Below are 27,738 nucleotides of genomic sequence, written 5' to 3' on the forward strand. Positions count from 1 at the left end.
GCTAAAAGGAATAGATCTAAGTATCATGACTCATAATATTTCCATGGCCCTTGATGCAGTACTAGTTAAGCAACGACCATACATAATGAATCCTAAGCATGCACATAAAGTGAGGGAAGAGATTGATAAGCTACTAAATGCAAGATTCATTTACGAGATAGAGTACACAAAGTGGATATCACCCATAGTGATAGTCATGAAAAAGAATGAAAAGATTCGAGTATGCGTGAACTATAAAAAGGTAAACGCAACTACAAAGAGAGACAACTATCCATTACCATACACTGAACACATGCTAGAGAGAGTAGCAGGAAAGGAAGCCTACAGTTTCTTGGATGGCTTCTCAAGCTATAGCCAAGTGCAAGTCCATCCGAACAACAAGCACAAGACGGCATTCGCCATCGAATGGAGGGTGTTTGCCTACATAGTCATGCCATTTGGGCTAACCAATGCCCCTGCTACCTTCCAACATTTCATATGTACCATCTTCAAGAACATGCTTAGAAAATGGCTAGAGGTATTGGTCGATAACTTGTGCGTCCACACCAACTGGGAAGAGCACTTAAAAAAGCTACGAATAGTCTTTGAATGGTATAGGTAATACGGTCTCTCACTGAACCCCTTAAAGTGCCAGTTTTGGGTGAAGCACGGTTGTATTTTAGGACATGTTGTATCGAGGAATGGGATAGCCATAGACTCCTCGAAAGTCGGGGTAATCGTAGACTTTCCCCCTCCGACCAACCTCAAGGGATTTAAATGCTTCTTAGACCACACAAGGTACTATCAACAGTTTCTGTTGAATTATGCATTGATTGGTAGACCTTTGTACAAGCTATTGATAGTGTTCGAGTGGACCGAAGAATGTCAACAAGCCTATGAAAGGCTTAAACAGGCTTTGACTTTAATTCCTAACTTAAGAGCCCAAGATTGGTCCGTGGAAGACGAGTGGACTGAAGAATGCCAACAAGCCTATGAAAGGCTTAAACAGGCTTTGACTTTAAACCTAACTTAAGAGCCCAAGATTGGTCCATTATCTTCCACGTACACATTGATGTATCAAAGTCTACCGCTTAGGCAGTGTTGTGCCAACCTGGTGAGCATAACCTCGATTATCCAATGAGCTTTGCTAGCAGACAACTCACTAATACGGAAATGAACTATTCCACAACAAAGAGGAAAGGGTTAGCCATGGTGTTTGTTGTAAAGAAGTTTAGACATAAGCTTCTAGTGACACCCTTTACCTTCTTCGTGGATCACCAAAAGCATTGCTTTATCTTGTGAACAAACCCTACACAACAGAATGCATTGCTGGATGGTTACTTCTACTTTTGGGATTTTTACTTCTCTGAAGTAGTACATAAAAGCAAACAACACTTATATGGCAGATCATATGTCCCACATACCCATAGATGAAGCGGTTGAACAGGGCATCATTGATAATCTATCCAATGCACATCTTTTTAGAATGTCCAACGAACGAGACTTGTTTAGAGAACACCTCATACCATATTGGGCGGATGATATAGTCCACATCCTAGAGAATGGATTGCTTGAACGACCCATAGAAAAAGCTCGGTTGAGACTTATTTGAAGATCAAACCCTATCAATTGATTACCAGTTAACTATATCAATTAGGACAGGATGGACTTTTAAGGAGATGTATTTGCAAATATGAAACGCACGATGTGCTCACGGAAGCACATGGCAAGATTGCTAGAGGACATTTCAATGGAGACACCACAGTAGACAAGGTACTCCAATCTCAACTGTGATGGCCTACGCTATTCCGCAATACAGTTGAGTTTATAAAGCAGTATGATGAGTGCCAACAGACCATAGTCCCTATTCATAAGGACAAAATGGAGTTTATCCCAGTGATCTCACACCAACCATTTGATAAATGGGGAATTGACTTCATTGGTCCAATCAGCCCTACGACACAGCACTCATGAGCCAAGTACATCATTGTTGCCACACAGACTATCTCACGAAGTGAACAGAACCCCGAGCAACTCGCAAAAATGATGCTAGGACCACGGCGTTCAATTGTCCCATAGAGTTGGTTAGTGACCAGGGCACATTCTTCATCAATGAAGTGATTGCTCACTTGTTATCCACCTTGATAATCCACAGAAAATCCTCATGGTATTATCCTCGAGCTAGCGGTCAAGCTGAATCCATGAACAAGATCTTAGTGAATGTCCTAACAAAGGTAGTTTCTACTTCACGCAATGATTGGGACAACAAACTCATGGCAACTTCATGGGCATATAAGACGGCCTACAAAACGGCCTTTTTTTTTTGTAAAATGTGGCTAATTATATTACTCAAAAAAACTGATTACAACGGAGTACTCATGCTCAACAGACCAAGCTGGAGCTGATGAAAGTCACGGATACATCATATATACAAGCTTGTCAAGGCGATCTGGGGGGGGATGGGGGCAAGAAGCCATCAGATAATTGTGTAGGTAATATAACAAATAATAGCCAAAATAAGATACTCTTTCTCTATAATTCTTTATGACGATATGCATTTAAAATATTCATTAATGAAAATATGCAGATACAAGAAATAATTAAGAAGATAGGAGGCATTTGAACACATAGAGGCTAGACATGGGATTGAAGTTCATCATTTATTGAAATCTATCTCCAAGAAAAGGAGTGCTACGTGAATTGGCAAAGAAGTGGGGGAGGTTCTTCTTCAATACCAAAATTGAGTATTTTTCTAATCTTCTTCTTACTTTTCCACTTCTTGTTTCTTAAGTTCCTTGAAGAATTTGAACATTTATTTGACATCCAAGCTCCTGATGAGCTTTGGACTCGCCCTGCACTTGATCCCATCGGCCTTGAAGGGAGTCGATGATGGAGGTCCGGAGCTCTGCTCAGGTCGCCTGTACTGAAAGTCTCTCTCTGCCGAAAGCCACCTGACACCACGCCTTCCAGATATGCCAACCAGTAAGACTCCCTATGATTTCCCATACCTCAGAGCAGTCTGCTGTGGGCTCCAGTACCTGGCCGATGGGTACAGCCTCTAAACCCACCACTACGCACGACCCTGCCTCGATAATGAAAATCGTATCTTACATCCTGGCCTCATATAGAAGGTGACGGCCCTGGCTGACCGCCTGCCAGCAGAAAGCTCCCCAAGAGATACATCCAAGGCTGGGTACTATGCGGCGAAGGATGCGGGATACTCCTCTCCACATGAGCTGTGCTGCCTCACACGACCAAAGGCAGTGCTTTGGGGTTTCCTTAGACTGTTGTGTGCTGCCGCTTACAAACTCCCTCCTTCTGCATTTGGGCAAGCCAGCTTTCCACGGCCAAGCCTCCATGTGCCACCAGCCATAAAAAATACGATACTCTCCTCAGCGTCCAACTGTCCCATAGGCGGCGCCAGAAGGTCCGTCGGAATGGCTACGCGATGCTGTGCTTCGCCCAGTGCTTGCTACGTGACGGCGCTCAATCCATATTCTCCTGCATCAATAAGTGTCTGCCAATCCTGGCGGTGTACTCCATGAACCTCGGTGGCTTCTTGGCGACCACAGTGGTCGGCCAAAGCCACTCTCCCGGATCCCACTCCAGCTCATCAAGTGGTCTTCCTTCCCAGATCCGGAGACGCCACTCCATGAGCTCCTGCCACCAAAAGACCAAAGGGTCCAGCCGCCATGTCTTTCCCTTAAGGCCAATCACCCGGATCCTCTTTCATGAAAGGACAGCTATACCCTCGTCTTGCTGCCCTCTGTCAAGAGCTAGACGCCCCCCCTCCTGCACTATGAAAAAGGTCCCAGGTGGAGCGCCACCCACTCTTCCTGCCACCTGTAGGGGGATGCATGTTGGTGAAAACCTAGCGGCCCATACCTCCTCGGGCTATATCGGCTCTCATATCGGGGGAGCAAGCCACTCCTGAGGTATTGCTGCATCTATCTCCCTTCTCCTCAGCTCCACTCCTCAGTGGCAGCTTGATACTTGCTGCAGCACCTTCTCATTCGCCATCCTGTACACCTCCTACCATGTCCTGATGGTACGAGATGTGCCAGCCTCCCAACCAGCCCAGTGGATGTGGGGGTGCTCGCCAATTTGTACCCCATCCCGGTCCCTGACCTGGGGGTTCCAAATCACCGGTTGACAGTCTATCTCCTCCTGGCAGCCTGGGGGGCTTTGGATTAGGGCCTTACGGAGGCTGTGCCACACGCGGAGCAAGCTACGTAGGAAGGGTGATCTGGGGGGGGGGGGGTGATCTGGGTTGATGTGAAGATCCATCTCAGGGCGGCCTCCACTCACTGCCAAGCCTCAGTCTATAGTCCTGAAGACCCTCCTGGAATAGGACCTTCCAGGTCTGCCCTCCCGGTGTGAGGCCGCAGACAACTAGCTTGCCCAAGAGGGCCATACTCTGATACTCTGGGTCTATGATCCCAAGCCCTCCCTCTGACCGATGTGGTATGATGGTCGCCCACGCCACTTTGGCCTTGGAATCCCTGTAGCCGTTTGACCCGGACCAAAGGAAATTCCGCACTAAGCGGCGAAGCTGTTGTTGGAGTGCGCGGGTAGCGGAAGCGTGAAGATTTGCAGCAGAGGAAGTGAACAGGTGAGTGAGAGTGAGAGTAAGAGTGACGAACAGATTTTGGTGTACCAACAATGTGTTGGTACACAAAGAATAAAATGTATTTATACTTAGGGCCCGTAAAGGTGCATTCATATGTACAACATAACAATACACGTGTAAAATACACGGAGGTGAATAAAGGACCTTTACATCCCAACAACCTCCCACTTAAAGGTCCGGAGTGAACCTTTAACCAACTCCCACTAGTCGTATGCAATGCTCATGCCGAGCCTTGCCTAGACTTTTAGTGAGAACATTTGCAGGGTTGTCCTGTGTTTTGATCTTGGTCAATGTGATTAGACCATCCTCCAGAATCTGTCTGATAAAGTGATATCGCACATCAATATGCTTTGTGCGTGAATGATACATGGCATTTTTAGCCAGATACACAGCACTCTGGCTATCACATCCCAACACTGGAGTACTCATAGACATGCTGAGATCCTCTGCAAGTCTGCTCAACCATATAGCTTCCTTAGAAGCTTCGGTAGCTGAAATGTATTCAGCTTCAGTAGTACTCAGTGCGACAATGTTCTGCAACCTGGAGCACCAAGAGACGGCCCCTCCAGCAACTGTAAAGACATACCTGCTAGTGGACCTGTGAGTGTCTAAGTCACCTGCCATGTCTGCATCACAATAAACCTGCAAATTAAGTGCACCCTGCCCATAGCAAATACACTTTCTTTGTGTACCCTTCAGATATCTAAGAATACTCTTGACAGCCTCCCAATGTGGTTTGCCAGGATTTGACATAAACCTGCTAACAACTCCCACTGCATGAGCAATGTCTGGACGAGTAGCCACCATAGCATACATAAGAGAGCCACAAGCTGATGCATAAGGGACTCCCTTCATAGCATTGGCTTCCATGTCATCTTTTGGGCTGTTGGCTTTACTAAGCTTAAGGTATGGAGGTAAGGGTACTCCGAGAGGCTTAGCTTCAGCCATGTTAAATCTGTCCAGTACCTTTTCAATGTACTTTTCTTGAGATAAGAACAGCAATTTCTGCATTCTATCCCTACGAATCCTCATGCCCAATATATGCTCTGCATTCCCCAAATCTTTCATGGAAAAAGCTGATTTCAGCTGATCTTTGAGAGCATCCAAGCTAGTCTTTCTCTTCCCAGCTAACAACATATCATCCACATACAAAACAAGTATGATAGGGCTGCCATATGTATCCTTTTTCATATACAAACAATGATCTGCATGGCTGCGTGTAAACCCATGTGAGAGCATAAAAGTGTCAAACTTTTTGTACCACTGCCGTGGTGCTTGTTTCAGCCCATATAAGCTGCGTTTTAGTTTACACACCAACTGCTCTTTTCCAGGAACTACAAAACCCTCGGGCTGTTTCATGTAGATCTCCTCATCAATGTCACCATGCAGAAAAGCTGTTTTCACATCCATTTGGTACAGCTCTAAATCCAATACAGCAGTGAGAGCAAAAAGCACACGTAGTGTGGTCATCTTCACAACAGGTGAGAAGACCTCCTGGAAGTCAATCCCTTCCTTCTGTGCATAACCTTTGGCAACCAATCTTGCCTTGTACTTGGGTTTCCCATCAACTGTCTTTACTTTGTAAACCCATTTGTTTGGAAGAGGCTTTCTTTCTTTGGGCAACGACACAAGATCCCAAGTATCATTAGTATATAGAGATTTAATCTCTTCTTGCATAGCTAGCTCCCACTTATCGCTGAATTTGCATGACTTAGCCTCTTTATATGTCAGAGGCTCACCCTCATCAGTAAGCATCACATAATGCAAAGAGGGGTCATATCTATGTGGCTGCCTTCTTGGGCATGTAGACCTGCGTATCCAATGATCTACATTCTCAGGAATCGGATCTACATCTGGAGTCATGTTATTTTCAGCATTTATTGGCTGCTGTAAGCCATTTTCAGCATGCTGTTCATGCTGTACAGCACCTTCATTTTCATTTCCAGCACCTGCATTTTCATAATCAGCAAGTCTATCTTGCTGTCCATGACCTCCCTGTGCTTCTATTTGCTGTCCATCATCATCTGGCTCAAAGATAACCGGCTGATCATCAGTTTGAGCCTGTGGTACAGCACCATGAGGCTCATCATTTGAAGTAATAGGTGGCTGCAAATTCTGAAATTTGACCTTTTTCATGTCTTCATCAGAGGCTAAAGTACCTTTCAGCAACTTTGCCTCATTAAACACAACATTACGGCTGCGAACAATTTTCTTGGACTGAGGTAGCCACACTCTATAGCCAAATTCACCCTCATCACCGTAGCCCATGAAAATGCCTTTGGTGGATTTCGGGTCAAGTTTATTCCTCAGCTCATTTCTAACATGCACAAAAGCATCACAGCCAAATATTCGTAAATGGTCATATGAGGCCGGTTTGCTAGACCAAACCTCCTCAGGAATGCCATTATTTAGGGACCTGTTTGGAGAGCGGTTGCAAATGTGAACCGCGGTTTTAAGTGCCTCTCCCCAAAATTCATGAGGGAGATTAGCAGTGGACAGCATGCACCGCACTCTCTCACATAGAGTCCTATTGTATCTTTCAGCCACACCATTCGAAGAAGGGCTGTAAGGGGCTGTAAGCTCCCTCTTGATCCCATGCAAGTCACAAAAGGACTTAAATTCATTAGACGTGAACTCACCCCCATTATCAGTTCTCAAGCATTTCAACTTTCTACCTGTCTGAGTAGTCACGAATGCATGAAATGTTTTAAAAACAGCAAACACTTCACTTTTCTTTTTCAACAAATAAACACAAATCTTCCTGGAACAATCATCAATAAAAGAGGCAAAGTATGCAGCGCCACCCAACGATTTCAAAGGCATGCTACATACATCAGAATGCACTAAGTCCAATACATTTGACTTATGGGAGACACCAGAGTAAAATGAATTTTTCATTTGCTTTCCAAACTGACAGTCATTACAAAAATCAAGTTTAGAGCCTTTTCCATCAACCCTCTTCAAAGAGGTAAGAACATCAAGACCTTTCTGGCTCATATGGCCTAATCTCTTATGCCATAACTCCAAATGACAGCCAATTTCAGCAACTGCAAGAAACTTGCCATTCAAGGCTTTACAGTGCAGACAATACAAAGTGCCCTTCTTGGTTTCTTTAGCAATCAGCATGGAACCCCTTTTTAATTTCCATAAACCACCACCAAACAGTGTGGTGTAACCATGCAAGTCAAGCTGTCCAACAGATAGTAAACTCTTCTTGATGCCAGGCACATATCTGACATCTTTCAACACAAGTTCTTGCCCATTATCCAAAGACAAGTGTATGGTGCCAATCCCATCAATGCTGCAAGCATGATTATTTCCAAGGTAAACCTTGCCATAACAGCCTGCATCAAAAGTAGCAAAACACTCCAAGCATGGAGTCACATGGAAAGAGGCACCAGAGTCTACAATCCAAGTCTGAGTGACACAATCATCAACTGACAAAAGTGCATCAATCACATCAGCCTTGGTGATCTGCATATCCTGCATGTGACATACAAGGGCATCATAATCCACTGCACATAATACATAAGCCTCTGCATCTGAGAGCTCCTCTATGACAATACTAGAGGCCACATTGGCCTTTTCCTTGCCTTTACGTGCCTTAGATGCATTTGTCTTTTCCTCTTTCTTCTTTTTGTCTCCTGCATTCTTCTTTCTCTCTTGTTCCTTCTTGTAATACCTGCAATCAGGCTTCTTGTGGCTCTTCCGACCACACTGATAGCATGTAACATCACTCTTTTCTTTTCCTTTGCTCTTGCTCCTGCTTCTCTGTCCAGCATTTGCATTTTTCTTTTCAGCCCTGCCTCTAACATTATAAGCTGAGTTGCTGCCTTCTCCACTAGACTTACGTCTGATTTCTTCATTTAAGATCGAACTCCTCACACCATCATATGTGAGATTGGGGTTATTGCTGAGAGAAACAACCAAAGTCTCCCAAGAGTCAGGCAATGTCATGATCAAAAAGATCGCCCTCAACTTATCATCAAAATCCAAACTTGCATCCTTGAGCTGATTTAAAATGCCAGTAAATGCACTCAAGTGCTCAGCTGCAGGCTTGGACTCATCCAACCGCATATTCACCAACTTACGCATTAAATGCACCTGATTGACAGGTGTGGTGATCTCATAGGTAGTCTTCAACTTCTCCCATATTGCATGACCAGTGTCTAAACCCTTAATGTCTGTCAAAATGTCATCAGTGACACCCATCTTTATATAAGCCACAGCCCTTTTATTGACTTTGGCCCAATCCGCCTCAGACATTTGTGTGGGTTTATCCATTTGCAAAGCATCCTCACAATCCTTTAAGAACAGTATGCCCTGCATACGATATTTCCAAAGATCAAAACCCTGACCATCAAATCGCTTGATTCCCAACAAACTTTTAATGTCAGAACTAGAAGAAGTTGCAGCCATTTTTCACAAGTACAAGTGTAAAAGCACTGAACTGCAAGAGCACAAGCTAAATCAGCAAATACACTGCTGTTCTTGCATAACCAGCAATAATCCTCTGCTGTTTTGACATAAACCAGCCACTGCACAGGCAAATAATGCAGAAATTTATCAAATTCTGCACAAAATCCCAAATTTCCAGGTCCAAATGTGCGCAAATGTCACCCAAACTGACTCAGCTGAGAAAAATTGCATCAATACATGAAAAGCCCCAATTTTCCTTGGTCCAATGCCAAGAAATTTTACTCGGATGAGCAAAATTCCAACAAATTTTGAAAAATCCCCAAATTAATTGAGGTCAATGCGCACAATGTCTGCAATTTTTGACACAGATGTCACTGTCAAGCATAAACAGCATCAAATCTGGGAAAAGCCCAAAATTTCCAGGTTCAAATTTGACCAAATCTGAGAACTGTGCTTGCGCGCGCGAACTCCCGTCAGTGGCAAAGAGGTTGCTTGCAGTAAACCTTAGAGAAATTTAAAAAATTTCTGGAAGAAAAAATGTGTCGAATCACCCCGTCACCAGCCGTTGACTGTCGCACTGCCTGTCAGATGCCACGCAGCTTGTCGCCTGCCCGTCAGATGCCATGCAGTCTGCGTGAGCTGTCGCTTGCAGTCGTTGACCTGCGCCTGATGCTCGTGACCTGTCCAGCCTGCGCCTGATGCTCGTGACCTGTTCGACTGCTTGCCTGGTCAAAAAACGACCTGTCCTGGTTGCTCGTGACCTGTTTGACTGCTGCCAGATAAAAAAACGACCTGTCGCCTATCTATCAGGCTGTCGCTTGCACAAAACGTGACCTGCAACACTGTCGCCTGACTGTCCAGCACATACACGTGCCTGGAAACAGTGACGACCTGACCTGTATGAGTGACGACTTACAGATTTCTCGCGAGCGAAGAGCTGGTGTTGTCTCACGCGGACTTCGAGGAGTGTGAGCACCTGAACCTCAGCTCTAATACCAGTTGTTGGAGTGCGCGGGTAGCGGAAGCGTGAAGATTTGCAGCAGAGGAATTGAACAGGTGAGTGAGAGTGAGAGTAAGAGTGACGAACAGATTTTGGTGTACCAACAATGTGTTGGTACACAAAGAATAAAATGTATTTATACTTGGGGCCCGTAAGGGTGCATTCACATGTACAACATAACAATACACGTGTAAAATACACGGAGGTGAATAAAGGACCTTTACATCCCAACAGTTGCATTATGCAGGAGGAGGAGAAGTACCAACACGAGGCGATGTACCAGGCCGTCGCTAGGAGGACCTAGTTAACCACCAGGGCTCAGCTGGCTAGTGAGAGGCAAGCCGTGCTCCAGTAGGTCAGCTTCCTCCAAATAGAATCGAGGACTCAAAGAAACTGCTAGGCGGGAGTGATGTCAAGTCCCACCTGGAACCCTAGGTACCGGACGGTCTGTCCTCTCTGCTCACCCATCTAAATCCCAGGTGGACGCCCCACTCCGTGCTAGAGTTTGGGTCAGTGAGGAAACCAACCGACTTTCGCCAGTTGATTTTTGCTCCCGCTGCAGAGCAGAACACCTCAAGAGCCAGCCTCGCTCTCTCCAACATCAACTCGTCATCCTCTATGTAGAGCGTTGTATCATCTACATACTCTGAGTCTAATAACTCGGTCTCCTCTCTTGTTGGAAGTTGGAGGCCATGTAATCCGCTCACACGTGACCTGAGGAATTGAGACATCGCCTTTGCAAAGAGAAGAAACAGGTATGGGGCCAGGGGGCAGCCCTGTGGGACCCATCTCTCCGGCCAAAACTCCTCCCCTCGCCTCCTTCCTATGAGAACCCTGCTGGTGGCCGATCTGTAAAGTGCGGAGACCCGGCAAATTCAAGCCTGGGGAAAACCCAACCTCACCATGGTGTTGGGCCCACTCTGTCGCCTCAAAGAAGGTGGCAGAAGACCATCGGGATTAGTGACTACGCAGCCTTCTTGTGGGCCATCAGTGGCAGCAGGCCATGGTGTTAGACAGAGTCCATTGCACACTTCATGGGAACCAAAGAAGAAAGAGGAAACAAATGCAGCAGTGGCATGCTTTTTTTACCATGACCATATTGCATTCAAATCAGCCAGGTCACCTTATTTTTTAAATATGGTGACAAAGATTGCAGAGTATGGACCCACATATAAGCCCCCTTCATTAGAAACTATCAGGACTACATTGCTTCAGAAGGAGAAAGCAGCCATAGAGATTGCAACAACAAATATTCGCAATCAATGGGCAAGAAATGGAGTGACATTGATAGCAGATGGATGGAGTGACACACGCCATAGGTCTATACATGGTGTTGTCGCATATTCTCATGGGAATGTATACTTCATTGGCAGTCATGATGCTTCAGAGACTGGAAAGAGTGCAGATGTATTGGCATCCGAGTGGTGTGAGGCAGTGCAGGCTGTTGGGGCAGAAAATGTAGTGTAGTTTGTGGCAGATGGTGAACCTACAAATAGGGTAGCAGGAAACATTTTAATGGCAATGTATCCACATATCACCTTTAGGCCATGCATGGCGCATTGCTTGAATAACTTGTTGAAGGATATTAGGGACTTGCCATGGATTGCATCTCTTGTTGCGAAAGGCAACAAGATTATCATATTTATATGTAATTATTAGTACTTGCATGCTGAGTTTCGCAAGAGAAGTGTCAAAGAACTTCTCAAATACTCTAATACACGATTTGCATATAACTTTCTTATGCTTGGTTGATTGCACTATTGCAAAGGTGCAATTAGGGAGCTATTTGCTAGTGATGAGCATGAAAATTAGACTAGGCTGTCACTGCTAGTGCTGTGTTATGTAATGCATATGTCTTTGATAGAGATTTTTGGGATGAGGTGAATCGCACCAACCAAATGGTTGATCCTATTATGCACATGTTGAGGCTTGCAGATCCTTGCATTGGGAAGATCTATGAAGGTATGGATCGCATGATTGAGAAGTTGGAGAGTTTAGAACCAAATGTAGACAGGTATGAGTAGATCAAGAATTTATGCATCAGTAGATGGAATGAGTACGACTCTCCTATGCATGTTGCAGCATATGTGCTTGATTCTGAGTTTCAAGGAAAGATGTAAGAAAGAGACCTTGAGATGGTCAAGGCTTGGAACACATTGCATGCAAGGCTTTATCCTAGCCGTGAAATGCAACGCAAAATTAAAAATCAGCTCTCTGTGTATCGGCAAACATTAGGGATGTTTGGTACAGAGGATGCACTAGAGGACATAACAAATATTGGGGTTGCTTTATGGTGGGAGGACTACGGGGTAGAAGTTCCAGAGTTGTAGAGTTTGGCTATTCGTATTCTTAGCCAAACAATTAGCTCTTCTTGTTTAGAGCAACTATGGAGCTCATTCAATCACATTCACTCAAAGAAGAGAAATTGTCTTGGTGCAATGAAGATGAATGACCTTGTTTATGTGAGCTCCAATCTTCGCTTGCTAGCTTGTGCATCAATTGTAAAGGCTGATTCTTTTATATGTTGGAAAAAAGATGACGATGATGATGATGGTGATGGTGATGGGTAGGATGTTATTCAATAGGATGAGCATTCAAGCATAGTGGAGCCATCTTCCATGAATCACAACACTTAGCAGCTAGCCTTTTGGAACTTTAGAGTATTGACTTGGAAATTGGAGCTCTTGTAACTTGGATCTTTAGACTTTAAAGTTTAGTGCATATTTTGTGTCTTTGCAATGCACACTTGTTGGACTTATGCAACATTGTTGATTATTAATGTTGAATCATGAATGCGACAATCCATTGCTGATTACAATATTTTGAATCTTTATTATTGTTGAAACTTGATTATTGTGTCGCTAATTTCACGAATTATGGTTGATATGATCTCTCTTTCTAGATTCTAAGACTTAAGTGTTGACTCTCTCTCTATCTCTTTCTCTCTCTCTCTATATATATGTGTGTGTGTGTGTGTGTGTGTGTGTGTGTGTGTGTGCGCGCGCGCGCGCGCCAGTCCCTCCGTTTCTGCTCCCTATCTTTGGGCATTCACCCCATTCCCCGTTCCTGGTAACTATGTTGCAAGTGAATAATAATTGAAGAGGAGGGAGACCATAAATAAATAGGTATAAAATCATACCAAAAATGTATCAGGTCAGCCAGCATCATAATGGCCTAGAAATATAGTCGGCCAGCCAAAAATGTAAGAAGTTGAAGCATGCCAAAAGTAAACTCTTGCGCCCAATCCACGCGTACACATGCACTGAGAACTCCACGCATACACATGCACTGCAGTTCTCATAAGGAGTGATAGTGCATAAGGCTCATGTGGGGCACTTGTTCAAAACATAAGTGGCACAAAGAAGAGCATTGACCAAAAAAGAATTTGGTATTTTCTGACTCTTCATCATGCATTTTTCATCTCCATTAGTGATTCTTCCTTTTTTCTACTTTAGTTTGCTGTAGAGAAAGGGACAATGCACTAATGATGAATACCTCAAGATGCAAGATACTTTAAATTAAACTATTTAGAAAGGTGTTCACTCCCCCGTTGGTGCAAAGGGTCCAAATGTGAGATCTACTTTGATTTTGTGCCATGGCAATAAAAGTTTTGAAGCAAGAGAAGACTTCAAACTTAGACTTCACCTGATATACCCAAATGAATCGGGATTTGTCATCAATAAAGGTGACAAAATAGAGGAATCCACCCAGAGATTTGGTTTGCATAGAACCACAAACATCACCGTGAAGGAGATGCAAGTTAGATGGAGAATCAACATGAGAATCCTTGGGAAAGGAAAATTGTTGCATCTTACTAAGTAGGCAGCCTTCACAAGTGTGATTTGACGGTAGCTAGATTTTGGGAAGATCTTTAACTATATTGTTTGATTGGAGTCTCATTAATGCACGATAGTTGATTTGGCCAAGGCTTTGGTGCCGTAAATGTCACAACTCTATAGAAACAAAATTTGTATCCTTTTTCATTAATTTGTCTATATAATGATTTATTAAATTTATTTCCTTTGCACTAATTAGATATAAAGAAAAGTGCATTGGAGTTGGCCACTGATGAGTGGTCACAGGTTATGGTGGACCCACACGGTGGGTTAGAGAAAAGATAGTTCACACTTCCACCTATATGACCCGATTGGGCGCTTGTGACTAGAACTCACGCATATCAGGGTTAGACTCGCACACCGAAAGGACTGATGCCTTGAAGTGTGGGCTAGATCCACCAGAACAGACAGTTACAATCAACAAGATGGCATGATCATGAAATGCTTGTATAATGTGTATGTGTGGGCTGAAAGCTTGAAATGCACATTTCTTTGCATAGGAAAGTCACATGAAGATTCGGATACCATTTTTGCAATGTACACGGAAAAAGCTTTCATATGATACCCATATTGGGGGGGTCCCTAAATTGTAGGAGATCCCTAAATTTTAGGAGGTCCCTAAATTTTAGGAGCCTCGAATTAGCCTAAAAATGCTAGTCCTAAAAAATAGGGATGTCATTCTAAAAATAGTAAGTTCTGTACTCTGACTGTGCTTACTAAATTTGGTTGTTTCTATTCTTGACAGTATTCAACCCAAAAAGGAAGGCCATAAAGAAGAGACAAGTGTCAAGACACTTGTCACACAAGTTTCCAAGTGTCCCACCACTTGTCACATCTCATGACATGTGGCTGGACACTTGTCTTGTGCTACTCCACTTTCCCCTTCTGTACTAGCTCTCCCCTCTCCTATAAATAAGAGCTCGTTTTTCTTCATTGATCATCATTTTTCTTTGCTGTAAACTCATGTACAGCACCCACAGATAGCCAGAAACTAGCCCCATCCATCCCCATCATCATCCCCCACTTCTCCATTATCAAATTTTTCCATATTCCCTCTTCTATCACTGTTGTTTTACAAGATAGCAAGCCTGTAAATTCATTACAGCACCTCCTTCTTGAGCTCTTTCTTCCATTTTAGCTACAAGAAGCAAGCAAGACACTTGTCACACAAGTTTCCAAGTGTTCCACCACTTGTCACATCTCATGACATGTGGCTGGACACTTGTCTTGTGCTACTCCACTTTCCCCTTCTGTACTAGCTTTCCCCTCTCTTATAAATAAGAGCTCGTTTTTCTTCATTGATCATCATTTTTCTTTGCTGTAAACTCATGTACAGCACCCACAGATAGCCAGAAACTGGCCCCATCCATCCCCATCATCATCCCCCACTTCTCCATTATCAAATTTTTCCATATTCCCTCTTCTATCACTGTTGTTTTACAAGATAGCAAGCCTGTAAATTCATTACAGCACCTCCTTCTTGAGCTCTTTCTTCCATTTTAGCTACAAGAAGCAAGCTCTATCCATGTACTGCTGATGAACGATGGAGAAAGGCTGAATTCCCCTTTTTCTTCTCTCATACTGTAAAGAAATCAGTTCTTATCATTGCATAATAGATAATGCATGTGTGTTTGTATATCTTTGCATGATCTTGTGAGAGTGAGAATTACTTCTTCTCACTCTCAGGTTGATTGTAACTGAGCTCTTCCCTAAGGGACTTGGGTTGAGCAGAAATACATTCCTTCGGGGGGGGTTGCCCATCTTCAACCCTCAATCTTGTCTCCATTACTTTTACATTTTCATGGCTGTAATTTTGTGAGTAATTTTCATTTTCAACTTTAAGTGTTCATTCTCTTTTATATTAAATCTCGAAAACAAGCAAATATCATAATTGTTAAGCATACTACGTTGTTCGGGGCGTTTACAGTAAATGTGTATCTTAGAAAGATTCTTGTGTCAATAAGGCATGATTAATAGGAGTTTCACAAGTTGCTAATTATATTTGTCAAGATGGAGAGGACTTCAGTGAGGGTGCCTACCAAGACAATGGAAGAAGAAACTCTTCATTATACATTGCACATTGGGGGCCATTGAAAATGACTCGAAAAGCTGAAATTGCAATATCTAAAATTGAAACAAGATTTGCAAAGGAGTGGCTGAAACAATATGCACATGACCAATGCCTTTAAGTGTTTAAGAGGTTGTGTTGGCACACATAATTGTCTCTCTTAGGTACATTATAAATAAATGAGAATAATGCTTAGCAAGAAGTGATGTGATTAGAAGCACCATTGTTGAAATAACAAGTAGAAGCTGCATTAGTGAGAGAAAAAAAATCATGAATAGAAGGATTATATTGATATAGAATGAAGAAAATATAGTCCTTTAATTGAGTATAGTTCATGCTCTTGTGTGTGATAGTAAGATTGTTGGACTCCTTTGATGTAATGCGGTTTCAACATTGAGTGATGTTGTGCCCCACCTTTCAACAATGATTGCACCTCTTTGGTTTGGTAGATGTACCTTTTGAAGGGTTGGAAGATGATGGACCGGCATGGGAGGAGGTCTTTGATGTAGAAGGTGTGGAAGTAGAGGGATGACTAGCATGAAGATTTGCTCGTTTTTGACTAGTAGGCATGTTTCTTACTTTAGGTTTTCCCTTTCTAGAATTATGGGTGGAAAAAGCCTGTTCAGCCCACCAAAGTAGCATTGCGGTTGAGATGGCTTTGTTCTTCCTGCAACAAAAGAGACACAAGCTAGTTGAAACTATAGGTAACTTAGTTGCCCATAGTTACCACTGCAAGGTAGTTGCAAAGCCTTAATAAGATTCAGGTAGACCATTGAGAGTGATAGAAATAAGTTGATTATGTGGCACTACTTCATTAATATTTAATAACTTCTCTCAAAGATCTTTGATGCATGTGAGATAGGTATCCATGTTACCTCCTTCCATGCAAACATCTTCCAATTGGTTAGGCAAGTAAGGAACTTGTGCTTCATTGCACACTTGATACAAAGAAGCAAGTTTTTCCCATTCATCTTTGGCTGTCTTGTATGATCGAATATACGGGATGATGCCTCTCTTTACTAATAGGGAGATTAAGGTATGCACTTGGGCATTGTGACTGTCCCATCAAATTTTCTCTTGAGGTGCGTAGTTAATCCATGCAAAGAATATCTTGAAAGTGCTTGGTTTCGAGGATGAGCCTCCACCACCAATGCACCTCTATCCCTCTAGGTATGGAAAGGATGAGGACCTTAAAGGAAGAGAAAAACCCATGTTTGAAGATTCCCCTAGTGTGGTGTGTGGTGCAATAGGTGGAGTGGTGAGAGATGATGTGAATGACAGTGTAAATATAGATATGGAAGCAATGGAAGAAAAGGGTGGGATGGGTGGAATTTGAAATAATGGTGTAGATGGAATGTGAGTGAATGCATTAGATTGGTTTTGTGAATTGAATGATGGAAATTAAAATATTGATATACATGGAAAAGAAGATGAAACACCAACATTAGACTGACAATGAGAAGTAAAACACAAAGGAGGAAAGTTATAAGAAGAAATACTTGATTTTGTATTATAACCATCTCTATGTGTATTGATATATAGGATTCGATCCTCTTCAAGACTTATCCCATAGTCAACAAACTGAAATTTATCTTCTTCATAACGTGTTGTAGAATCTTGCATAGAAATAGATGCATAAGAAGAGGGGGAAACAAAAGTAGAAACTTACGTACCTTGCATTGGTGTAGATGGATGAGGCTGAAAAAATAGAACATGGTTTTTCTTTCTCCAATATGGGGGGACCCATCCTTGATGGAGGCTCCAATGATCCTGCAATATCTTCAAATTTATGTACACGTAAAGGGAAAGAGTCATATTTACCTTCAATGGCTTGGCGGGTTCGATGCATAAGAAACAAGTCATATTCAGCTTGTGAGATCTTGAATGGCTATTAAGAGCCATGATAGTTAGATGTTTCTCCACTTGTGTCAGAATCTCGAGGAGAAAATTGTGAGGCTCACTCTTGTTTGCTTCTCAGCATAGGCTGCTTTGGAGACTCAAGTGGTGAGAAAGTGTTTGGAGTCATCTTCCCTTTGAGAGTTCCTATTTTTGATATCGTTATTCATTCAAGCCTTGTAATAGACTTCCCCTTGTTACATGTTTTTGGAAATGGGAGTCCCTTACACTGTACAAGGCTGCTTTGTACTTTGTATTTGCCTTGGGCATTTGTTGCAATGAGTTTGATTAATAGAAAAAATTCTCTTCCTTGAAAAAAAAAAGCGTAAACAATATGATTCCTAATTGAACCCCAAAAGATGATAGTACATTACAATTCAGAAACTTCTATGCTACTGTCACATGTCCAGTCAGCATGTCAATAAAACTTCATTGTCTCAATGGATTGGAGTGAGCCATATTGTGCCACACCTTGTAGGAGATGTCCCATTTAATTAGTTGTTTAGTAGTTCTTTCCTTAGTCTTCTTGGCTTGAGTCTTTGGGTTGGAATGCAAGTCTCTATTAGTTATCAAAAACATATGGTAGTACCAACAATGTGGCAATTGAAGGCATGCAACTAACAAAAAAAGTTGTATGTTGAGAGTTGTGCACACATTTTTATCGATGAGAGACAATTAAGGTTAAGTCTATAGGTGCTCAGGAAAATATGTTAAGTTGTTATGAAAGCTAATATATTGTCTTTTGTTTGAGCTACACAACTAACTACACATATTTTAAGATTCACCTTTTGTTTTGTGTTTTATTTTGGTTGTGATCTTATTATAGAGCTTGGGCAAAGAAGCCTTTTGTTATGCCTGATGATGAAGAGATTTTTAGAATTAGAGGTTTGGAAAAGAAGCAAAAAGAACAAAAGAGGAAAGAAAATATGTTACCAGTGGCTGAAAAATCTACTTTTTCCTCTAGAATGGGGGCAACAGTTGCATCTGAAGCATTAAAACAAGTGAGAATTTTGCCTTGTTAATGTATCCTTTGCAGTATGAATATTTCTATGAAAGGAAAAATCGAGGTCAGAGTGTTTAAGTGTGTATAGAAAAGTTTTTGTTGGTCTCTAAATGACATTTCTCCATTAATCTTACAGTTTATTTTCTTGGTATCACTCTTTTCACTTGTCTCTACACACACACACACTCTCTCTCTCTCTCTTTTTTTTTTTTTCGTAAAAGGTAATTGTATTAATTACGAAAAAAGTACAAGATTACTTGATTACAAGATACATGACGACAATCTAAGTCATCATGTGAAGAGGTTCTAAGTACTACAAGTTACAACGTCATGGCAACGATGCAGAGGAAATTGCCATATGCCAGGGACGTAAGTCCTCCCTAGAGTGCAAATCAGAATGCCGGAGAAGATCCAACTGCCAATACAAGAGGCCCTTAAGCCTCACAATATGCCGCTGAATATTATAGGCGGAGTCAAAAAGAAAAGCATTCCGAATGGTCCAGTTATGCCAGCAGCCCCAATATCGAAGAAAATGAAACACGAGCTTCATATGTGGCTGTGCAGGAGCGGGGTATTTGGGCTGCCCGAAAACCCAATCAAAGGGGCGCAGGGGGAGACCAACCACTCCTTGCCAAACAGCCGACAAAAATAACCAGAGTTTCTTTGCGATGGGGCAAGAAATAAATCGGTGGCGGGCGGATTCCACAGCAGTGGTGCAAAAGAAACAGTGGCCATTGGAGATTCGTCGCTTGGAAAGGACCGAAGCAAGCGGAAGACCACCAATCATCATTCTCCAAAGAAAGACTTTACATTTGAAGGGTGTCTTGTTCAACCAGCCCACCATCACAGTTTCCCTCCACCATGACCGGGATTTACGTAATCCCCATAAAGCATTCGCTTTGGTGACGAGCCATTGACGATCTTTAATCAGAATATGATACACTTGGTTAGCAGAAGCTTTGCTTAAAGTCAGCCGGCCTTGTAGGTCCCAATCCTGCCTGGGATGATCCGAAGCAAGGGCAGGAAAGGGTTGTCTGCTCTGGAGCACCCTCAAAAGCTGTTCCCATAAAGGCCGGTATCCACGAGGGATCCTGAAAAGCCTCCTAGCTGTACGAAAAGATATAAGCACATTGCGACTGGCAAGGGTGGCATCCGCAACTGAAGACAAACCCAAACGGGCCATCCAGTTGAATCGGGGTCTGAGGTCGTGTTTTCCTTCCCATGCAAGTAAACGCGACACTGCCAGCAACTCCAATTGAAAAGAGTTAGTAGCTAAACGATCCTCCGCTGGATGCCACTGAGCCTTCTGAAGGACCTGTTGCCAGGAACTCACCAAATGAGTAAGCAACGACGAAGAAGGACTGGAGAACCGCGAATCAGCATTAAGAACATGCCACCAAGAACTCCGGATTTGGGTATTGCCATGTAGAAGCCCATGGCCCTCAAGGAAATAACGGGCTATATCAACCCATGGATGATGATCTGAGCACATGGCGCGGAAAAGCGACCAATGGAGTGCCTGCATGTGAGTTTGGGCATCTAAAATAGCTCCGCCACCCATGCGTTTGGGGGTGCACGCATGCGACCAAGAGATCCAGGAAATACCTGCATGCAATGAGTCTTTCTTCCATAGCATGAAACGAATAGACTGAGTAAGAGCATTGAGAGTCGTAGTAGTCCAGGGCAACAATGGCAAGAAATATGTGAGCATTGGCAACATAATAGTTTGGGCCACTTTGAGGCGAACATGGAAAGGCTATGCTTGAGATTTCCAATACATAAACTTAGCCACCATTTTCTAAGAAATCCACTGCAGAAGCTGCTTTGGGGGAACATCAACACCCAAAGGGTACCCAAGGTGCCTGACAATGGAGCCACGAGGAACAACCAGACCCTGCCAGTCCAAGGACTGCATATCCGACTCCGTGCAGCTGAGAATGGCTGATTTGAGGGCATTGATACGAAGGCCGGACGCCTGACCAAAGAGGCTCCAAACATCCAATGCGCTTCGAAGGTTATCCCTGTCCGCACGCAAAATCATAAAAGTATCATCTGCCAGGGATTGGCTAATGAAGTGCTGTCCTGTAGGAAGCGACAGTCCTGCCAACTGAGAAGAGGCTGCCATATGAGATAACATCGAAAGAACTGGACGTGTTGCAAGGGCAAAAAATAGAGGGCTCAAAGGGCACCCTTGTCTGACAGAGCGGGCAAGGACAAATGGCTCAGTAACACCTCCGTTCAGCATGACCCGCGAAGATGCTGCAGCGCTAATGGTGTATATTAGATGAGACATCCGCGGACCAAAGCCCATACTCTCTCTCTCTCTCTCTCTCTCTCTCTCTTTTCGTGAATATAATTGAATTAAGTAGCAATATTTACATCAGGCCATCCGGTCAGCTGAGAAAAAATAAACACAAATGAAAGGCTACCAAGACTGTAACACACAAATATCACACAGAAAGGATAGCTGGTGTGGAGCCAACAATATCCAGCCAGGTAGCAGCAATGTCAGGCAGAACCAGATCAGCTGAAATCATAGAGGAGATTTGCCATAACACTAAACCACGAACACGGGCCACATGACTATGGATGCCTGAGACTGAATAAAAAATAAAGGCATTCTGAGTACGCCAATTATGCCATAGAGCTATCCATCTAAGGAAATGGAAGAGGAGGAATAATCTGAATGCCAAGTAGACATAGAGGTCATTCTTCCCATAATCCATGAACGAGCTGATATCCGTTGCTGAGTCACGGAGGACCACACATGGGAAACAAACTCCAAATCTGTCTAGTGACAGGGCAAGAGACAAAGAGATGAAGCAATTTCTCATCACATTTAGTAGTGCAAAATACACAGCGACCACCGGAGATCTTTTGAGCATGCAACACGTCCCGAGTTGGAAGACCGCCAATAAGCAGCCTCCACACGTACACTTTACCCTAATAAGGAATCTTTGACTTACAGATTTGGATGAAGCTTTCTTGCCACTTCCTTTTGTTGTCTCGAATATGCCATAATTTATTAGCCTTTCCAGTGACCCATCTCTTGGCCTCAACCATTTGATGATATATTTGATTAGCTAACCTTTTCTCAAAATCATCAGGAAGCACAAACATCCAATCTTGCCAGGGAGAGGATGGCTGTAAAGCAGACAAAAGAGAGAATTTCAGAATCATGTCCTACATGGACGGCCAAATGTCATGATATCCTCGAGACACTTGAAAGTGTTCATGAATATGCCGGAAAGAATATAGACGGGGCTGCCCAGGAATGACACCATCATGGATTGTCTGCAACCCCAAATGAGTGATTCGATTAAACTTGTCTCGTTGCAAATCTTTATGAGGCCAATCCAATAACGTGGAGGTAGCCAACACTTCTCCTTGCAACAAATTTTCCTCCTTATGAAAATCAAGAGGGCTCCAAATTGCAAAACATAACATCTCTTGCTAGGATGCAATTAAATGAGAGAAGAGAAAAGATTGGGAGACTTTAACAGGCGTTGTAGAATTAAGCACATGCCACCAAGAAGCTTGAATAACCGTGCTACCATGAGAGATGCTAGTCTTTTGGATGAAAAATTTTGCAATATCTGACCAAGGATGACTCTTTACACATAGTGTCTGCAAAAGTGCTAGTCTCAGAGCAGCCATATGCAAATTAACATCCAAAAAAGCTGCTCCCTCTCTTTCTCGGTGACCCCTCTTCCCCCCCACCCAAAAAAAAAAAAACCAAAAAAGTGATGGACTTCTTGGATTAGCATGGCCTTGGACTCTTCCTTTTGGAGTTGTGCCAACATAGAGATCGGCGGGCAATGTATCCTTATTGACTTTTTCGGAGTTGCATCTACAAATGATAATTCAAAGCACACCCCACACTCATTGGTTCCACCACATAGAGTCACCTTACATAGAGCAATTGGTTGCCCATTGTAGGTCCATGTCTTTGCTCAGGCACCATAGGAGGATACAATGGATACTAGCATGTCATTGAGCAAATCTACCTCGACGCTTTAGCTTATCCTCCAGAAATTGGTAGGTTTTGACTTCTATATTTGGTAAGGTTTATGTTACTAGATTGTAAAAAAGAAGTGACCTATGAGGGTCTAGTCTATGAGTTAGATGTTGCAATCAAGTGGTACCAACTTGAGATACACTACAATGAGTTGCGGGATGTGAGAGTTATTAGACTCCTATATTTGGTCCTAGGGGTTGTGAAGGTGGTCACAAGTTAGGGATTCAAGGGCAACACCCCCAACCCTATGGTAAAGCATCTATTCCCCTGCTGACTAGTGAAGGTTACTAATGTGGTATGCTGGTTGTGTGACCCACTTTCTTGGGCTATTAAAAGGAAACCCTCTTATAACCATGATCCATCTATTTTCCCATCATCCAACAAGCTTTAAGATCTTCCGTTATGAATCTACCTAGATCACCAGCCGAGTTTCACCATGGAGACACATCAGTAGATGTAGCCATCCTTTATCACTTTGTGTACGAATGAAGAAAACTCAATTCTTCACCAATTTTCTATGTGCTCTATCCTTGGCTCAGATTTTGTTTGCTATGCTATGCAATTTGTGTGGCATCATAGCCCAAGGGGCCCTAAGGATTGAAATTGAAGAGTACAAGAAATCCTTTAGGGGAAGTGTGGACTCTAAAAGGTCCTCATAAGGAGTCTATTAAAGGTTAAAGATATCCATTCCACATTATATTAGATTCCTAGTGCTTTTTTAGTATTTTCAGTTAGTTATTGTTCTTAGCTAGATGTTTCCTTTTAGATTACGGTTCCTTTATTGTACTTGGAAACATAATAGTTCCTTGAGCGTTACATGTATCTATTCTTTCCTTGTAGGCCGGTTTGGCCTTTTGAAGATGTTAATACACCTTTCTTTCTTTCTTTCTTTCTCCCCTCCCTCCCTCCTTGCTTTTTTGTGAAGGCTTTTGAATTAATGACTAGAAATATTTACATTTACAAATTGCCTTCTAGCCAACCATATGGATTCAAAGGCAAGGTCCCAGTCCTGCCAAGGGCGATCCACAGCCAGGGCAGGAAAGGGTTGCCTACCCTGAAGCTCCGACGAAAGCTTTTCCCATAAATCATGGTATCCGCGCAGGATCTTGAATAGCCGCCTAGCAGTCCGAAACGATACGAGGACATTGCGAGTGGCAAGGGTAGCATCCGCAACCGACGTCACACCTAAACGGGCCAGGCGATTAAATCTCAATCTGAGCTGATGTTTATCTTCCCATGAAAGTAGTCTCGATACTGCCAACAATTCCAGCTGAAAAGAGTTAGTCTGCAAGCGGTCCCCTACCGGGTGCCAACGGGCCTTTTGGAGCACCACTTTCCAAGAGCCGACCAAGTGCAGTAACAAAGAGGAAGAGGGACTGGAAAAACGGGAGTCAGCATTAAGGACATGCCACCAGGAGGCCCGAAGCCGGGTGTTACCATGGCGGAGCCCGCTGTCCTCAAGAAAATAACGGGCAATGATGGTCCACGGGTGATGATCCACACACATGGCACGAAAAAGGGACCAACGGAGAGCTAGCATATGAGTTTCTGCATCCAAAATAGCTCCACCACCCATGCGCTTAGGGGTACATGTATGTGACCATGAAATCCACGAAATGCCTGCCTGCAGTGAATCCTTCTTCCATAGCATGAACCGGATGGGATGAGTGAGAGCCTTCAAAGTAGTAGGCGTCCATGGAAACAATGGCAGGAAATACGTTAGCATTGGGAGCATAATTGTCTGAGCCACTTTGAGGCGGACATGAAAGGGCCACGCTTGCGACTTCCAATACATAAACTTTGCCGCCAGTTTTTGTGAAATCCACTCCAGCAGGTCCTTTGGCCGTACATCCACCCCCAATGGGTATCCAAGATGCCTGACAATAGAGCCACGGGAAACCACCTGGCCTTGCCAGCCTAATGACTGTAAATCAGGTTCCGTGCAACTGAGAATGGCTGACTTAAAGGCATTGATGCGAAGCCCAGAGGCCTGACCAAAAAGCGTCCAAACATCTAATGCCTTGCGAATGTTGTCCCTGTCCGCCTGCAAAATCATAAAGGTGTCATCAGCCAAAGATTGGCTAATGAAGTGCTGGCCCAAAGGAAGAGACAACCTTGCCAGCTGAGCAGAATCCGCCATGGAGGATAACATTGAAAGGACCGGGTGAGTCGCCAGGGTAAAGAAGAGAGGACTCAAAGGACAACCCTGTCTGACTGAGCGTGCAAGGACAAATGGCTCTGTAACCCCACCATTGAGCATAACTCTGGAGGAAGCCGCAACACTAATGGTGTAGATCAATCGGGACATGCGGGTACCAAAGCCCATAGTAGACATGAGATCTGCAATGAAAGACCAGTCCACGTAATCAAACGCCTTTTCCAAGTCCAATTGAATCAATACCACTTCCTGACCGGAGTGTTGCGCATAGTCAATAGCCATTTGCACATTTAAGATATTATGCAGAATGTTGCGGCCCTTAATGAAACCATATTGGAGAGGATGCACAATAGCGGGAAGGTGCTTGTGAAGCCGGTTCGCCAGCACTTTGGAGTAGATTTTATACATGGAGCCCATCAAAGAGATTGGTCTCCAGTGTTGCAGCTTTGACGGCGAAGGGACCTTTGGAATCAGTTTGATAAGGCCTTTCCATGAGGAGGGCATGACCCCTGTTTCCCAAACCTGCTGAAACATGACCACCAATGGCTTCACCAACTGCGTGGCCGAGTTCTGAAAGAATTCATTAGTGAGACCATCCCAGCCAGGACTTTTATCCGTAGGCAGGTGCAACAAAACATCCATAACCTCCTCCTCGCAAATGTTCGCCTCCAAAGTGGCTTGCGTATCCAATGGAACCTGCTGGCGGACCAGATGATAGAAGACCGAGCGGGCATGCGTGACCTGGCTAGAAGGCAAGGGAGAAGAACCAAGAAGTTCCATAAAATAATTTCTGCACATATTGACAATGGTCTGCGGATCAGTGACCATGCGACCTTCCGAATCCTGGAGTCTGGTCATATTGTCGCGAGCCGGAGACGCATGCAAGGCGCGAGAGAACGTAAGAGACTGGCAGGCACTATCTTGCAATGTGTCCTGATAAGATTTCAACTGAAATACTTGAAGAAGATGGGCCAAACGCCTCTCCAATGACAGCAGAAAATCATCATCTGGGAAATCCAGGAGCAAGGAACGGACCAAAGCCAGTAACTCCTCTGCTGCAGATCGACGACAGCGACAAAGCGAGGCATGATGGATCCCATACTGCCGAGCAACCCGCTGTACATTAGAGAGCAACCTTGCAAAGGAAGGCAAGCCCTCAGAGGCGAAGTCCAATAAGAACCTCTCAATCAATTGCTGGATATAGCCCTAAAAAATTGAATGCTTCAAATAAGAGGAGTTGAAACGTAGAGGGAGCCTATCCAGCAACTGCATAAAAGGTGCAATAGATTGTGCCCGCATCTCCAGTTGGAGGGGGAAATGATCCGACAACGCATACTGCTGCAAGACCTTCATTTCCAGCATCTCGGGAAGAAAATCATCCCCCTGCATGATATACATTCTGTCCAGCCGCGACCAAGTAGTTGCATATTGTGCGGAATGAAAAGTAAACCCTGAAAAAGAAGGGTGAAGCCACGACCAAAGATCCTGCTTAAGTACGTGCAAAGCAAAGGAATTCCACGCCCGGCTTTCCGGCGCATCCATTGCCGAATGCCCTGAAGTGGACTGAGAGGAGTGAACACACATATTGAAATCTCCCATAAAAAACCCCCTTCGGCCAAGTGACATGGAGGCTTGCAAAGTGGACCAAAGATCCCGTCGGGATGCGGGATCATTCGGAGCATAGAGGCCCAATAACCATAAAATCTCTCCTTCAAATAAAACTTCGATTACCAGAAAGGGGCCCTGCACATCATTTTTAATAAGGACAGGCTGATATTTCTCATGGACAATCATCAGCACGCCCGAATAGTGCGTAGCATGGGTGCCTGCATAAAACAGACGGAAACCATGACAATCCACAACTTTTCCTGCTTCACCGTGACTTTTGTGCTCAACTGCACACAATACATCCCACTGGTTCTCATGCAAAACGGTCCACATGACATGTTGCTTATGGCGAGAGCAAATGCCTCGCACATTCCACGTGGCTATCTTCATATATCTTCAAAGAAGGAAGTCAGGAACGAGGCGCCTGTTGCCTCGATTTCACCTTTTCCGCGAGAGCATCCAGTACGCCCTCATCTAGAAAATCAGCCAATACTGCAAACGAATTCTGGCGACCTGCTTTAGAGGTAGAAGGAAAATCCCCTGCCTTGGGAGTGGGGCGGGGATAACGCCGATCCCAGGGTGTAATCACATTACCTTTCGCATCAAACGCCAGCTTAGCAGGAGGGCCTTTGGGGCCGTCGGTATAGACTTTCCTTGGAGACTGATTACGGGGGGCAGACGGGGCCGTAGTACGCGCAGCCTGCTGTGAAGTGACCATTTCTTTTCTGCGCGTATACGTGCGCACGGAATCCGGGGAAGCAGTAGGCCCAGGATCTGCCAGGCCTGCCTCCAACTTCTTACCTTTTTTGGGACGTGCCTCAATCCAGTCAGTGTGGCGGGAGTCGAAACCCAGGACCTGTTGTTTGCCTTTATCCATGACATGAGGTGACTGAAGATCTTGCTGGGGCGTCACCTAAATGCAGCAGTCTGGAGGTTGGAAAATGGTAAACGCAGTAGTGTACCACCGATCGGGGGCTGGAAACTGTGCACAGTCTGCTGTAAACAGCAGGCTGCAACAATGTCTGAGAGTGTCAGGGCCTGCAATGCTGAAAACGCAGGCTGGCTGACCCTGGAGATGATGGACAGCAAGCTGAACAGCAGTCTGGGACAGTTTGGAGCAGTC

General features: G+C 44.0%; 1 protein-coding gene across 7 annotated transcripts in view; it reads left to right on the plus strand.

Annotated features, from left to right (window-relative positions):
* LOC148036231 (cilia- and flagella-associated protein 100-like) overlaps positions 1-27,738 on the plus strand; it is a 209,341-nt gene that overhangs the window by 82,313 nt on the left and 99,290 nt on the right. For all 7 annotated transcript variants that reach the window (XM_087678227.1, XM_087678225.1, XM_087678231.1 and 4 more), the window contains one exon: positions 18,655-18,829. In XM_087678227.1, the coding sequence (XP_087534353.1) occupies positions 18,655-18,829 (175 nt within the window). The remainder of the gene's footprint in view (positions 1-18,654; positions 18,830-27,738) is intronic.

This window comes from Lygodium microphyllum, chromosome 5, assembly GCF_053477565.2.
Source record: "Lygodium microphyllum isolate KBCC chromosome 5, Lygodium_microphyllum_v1.1.10, whole genome shotgun sequence".
NCBI lineage: Eukaryota > Viridiplantae > Streptophyta > Polypodiopsida > Schizaeales > Lygodiaceae > Lygodium > Lygodium microphyllum.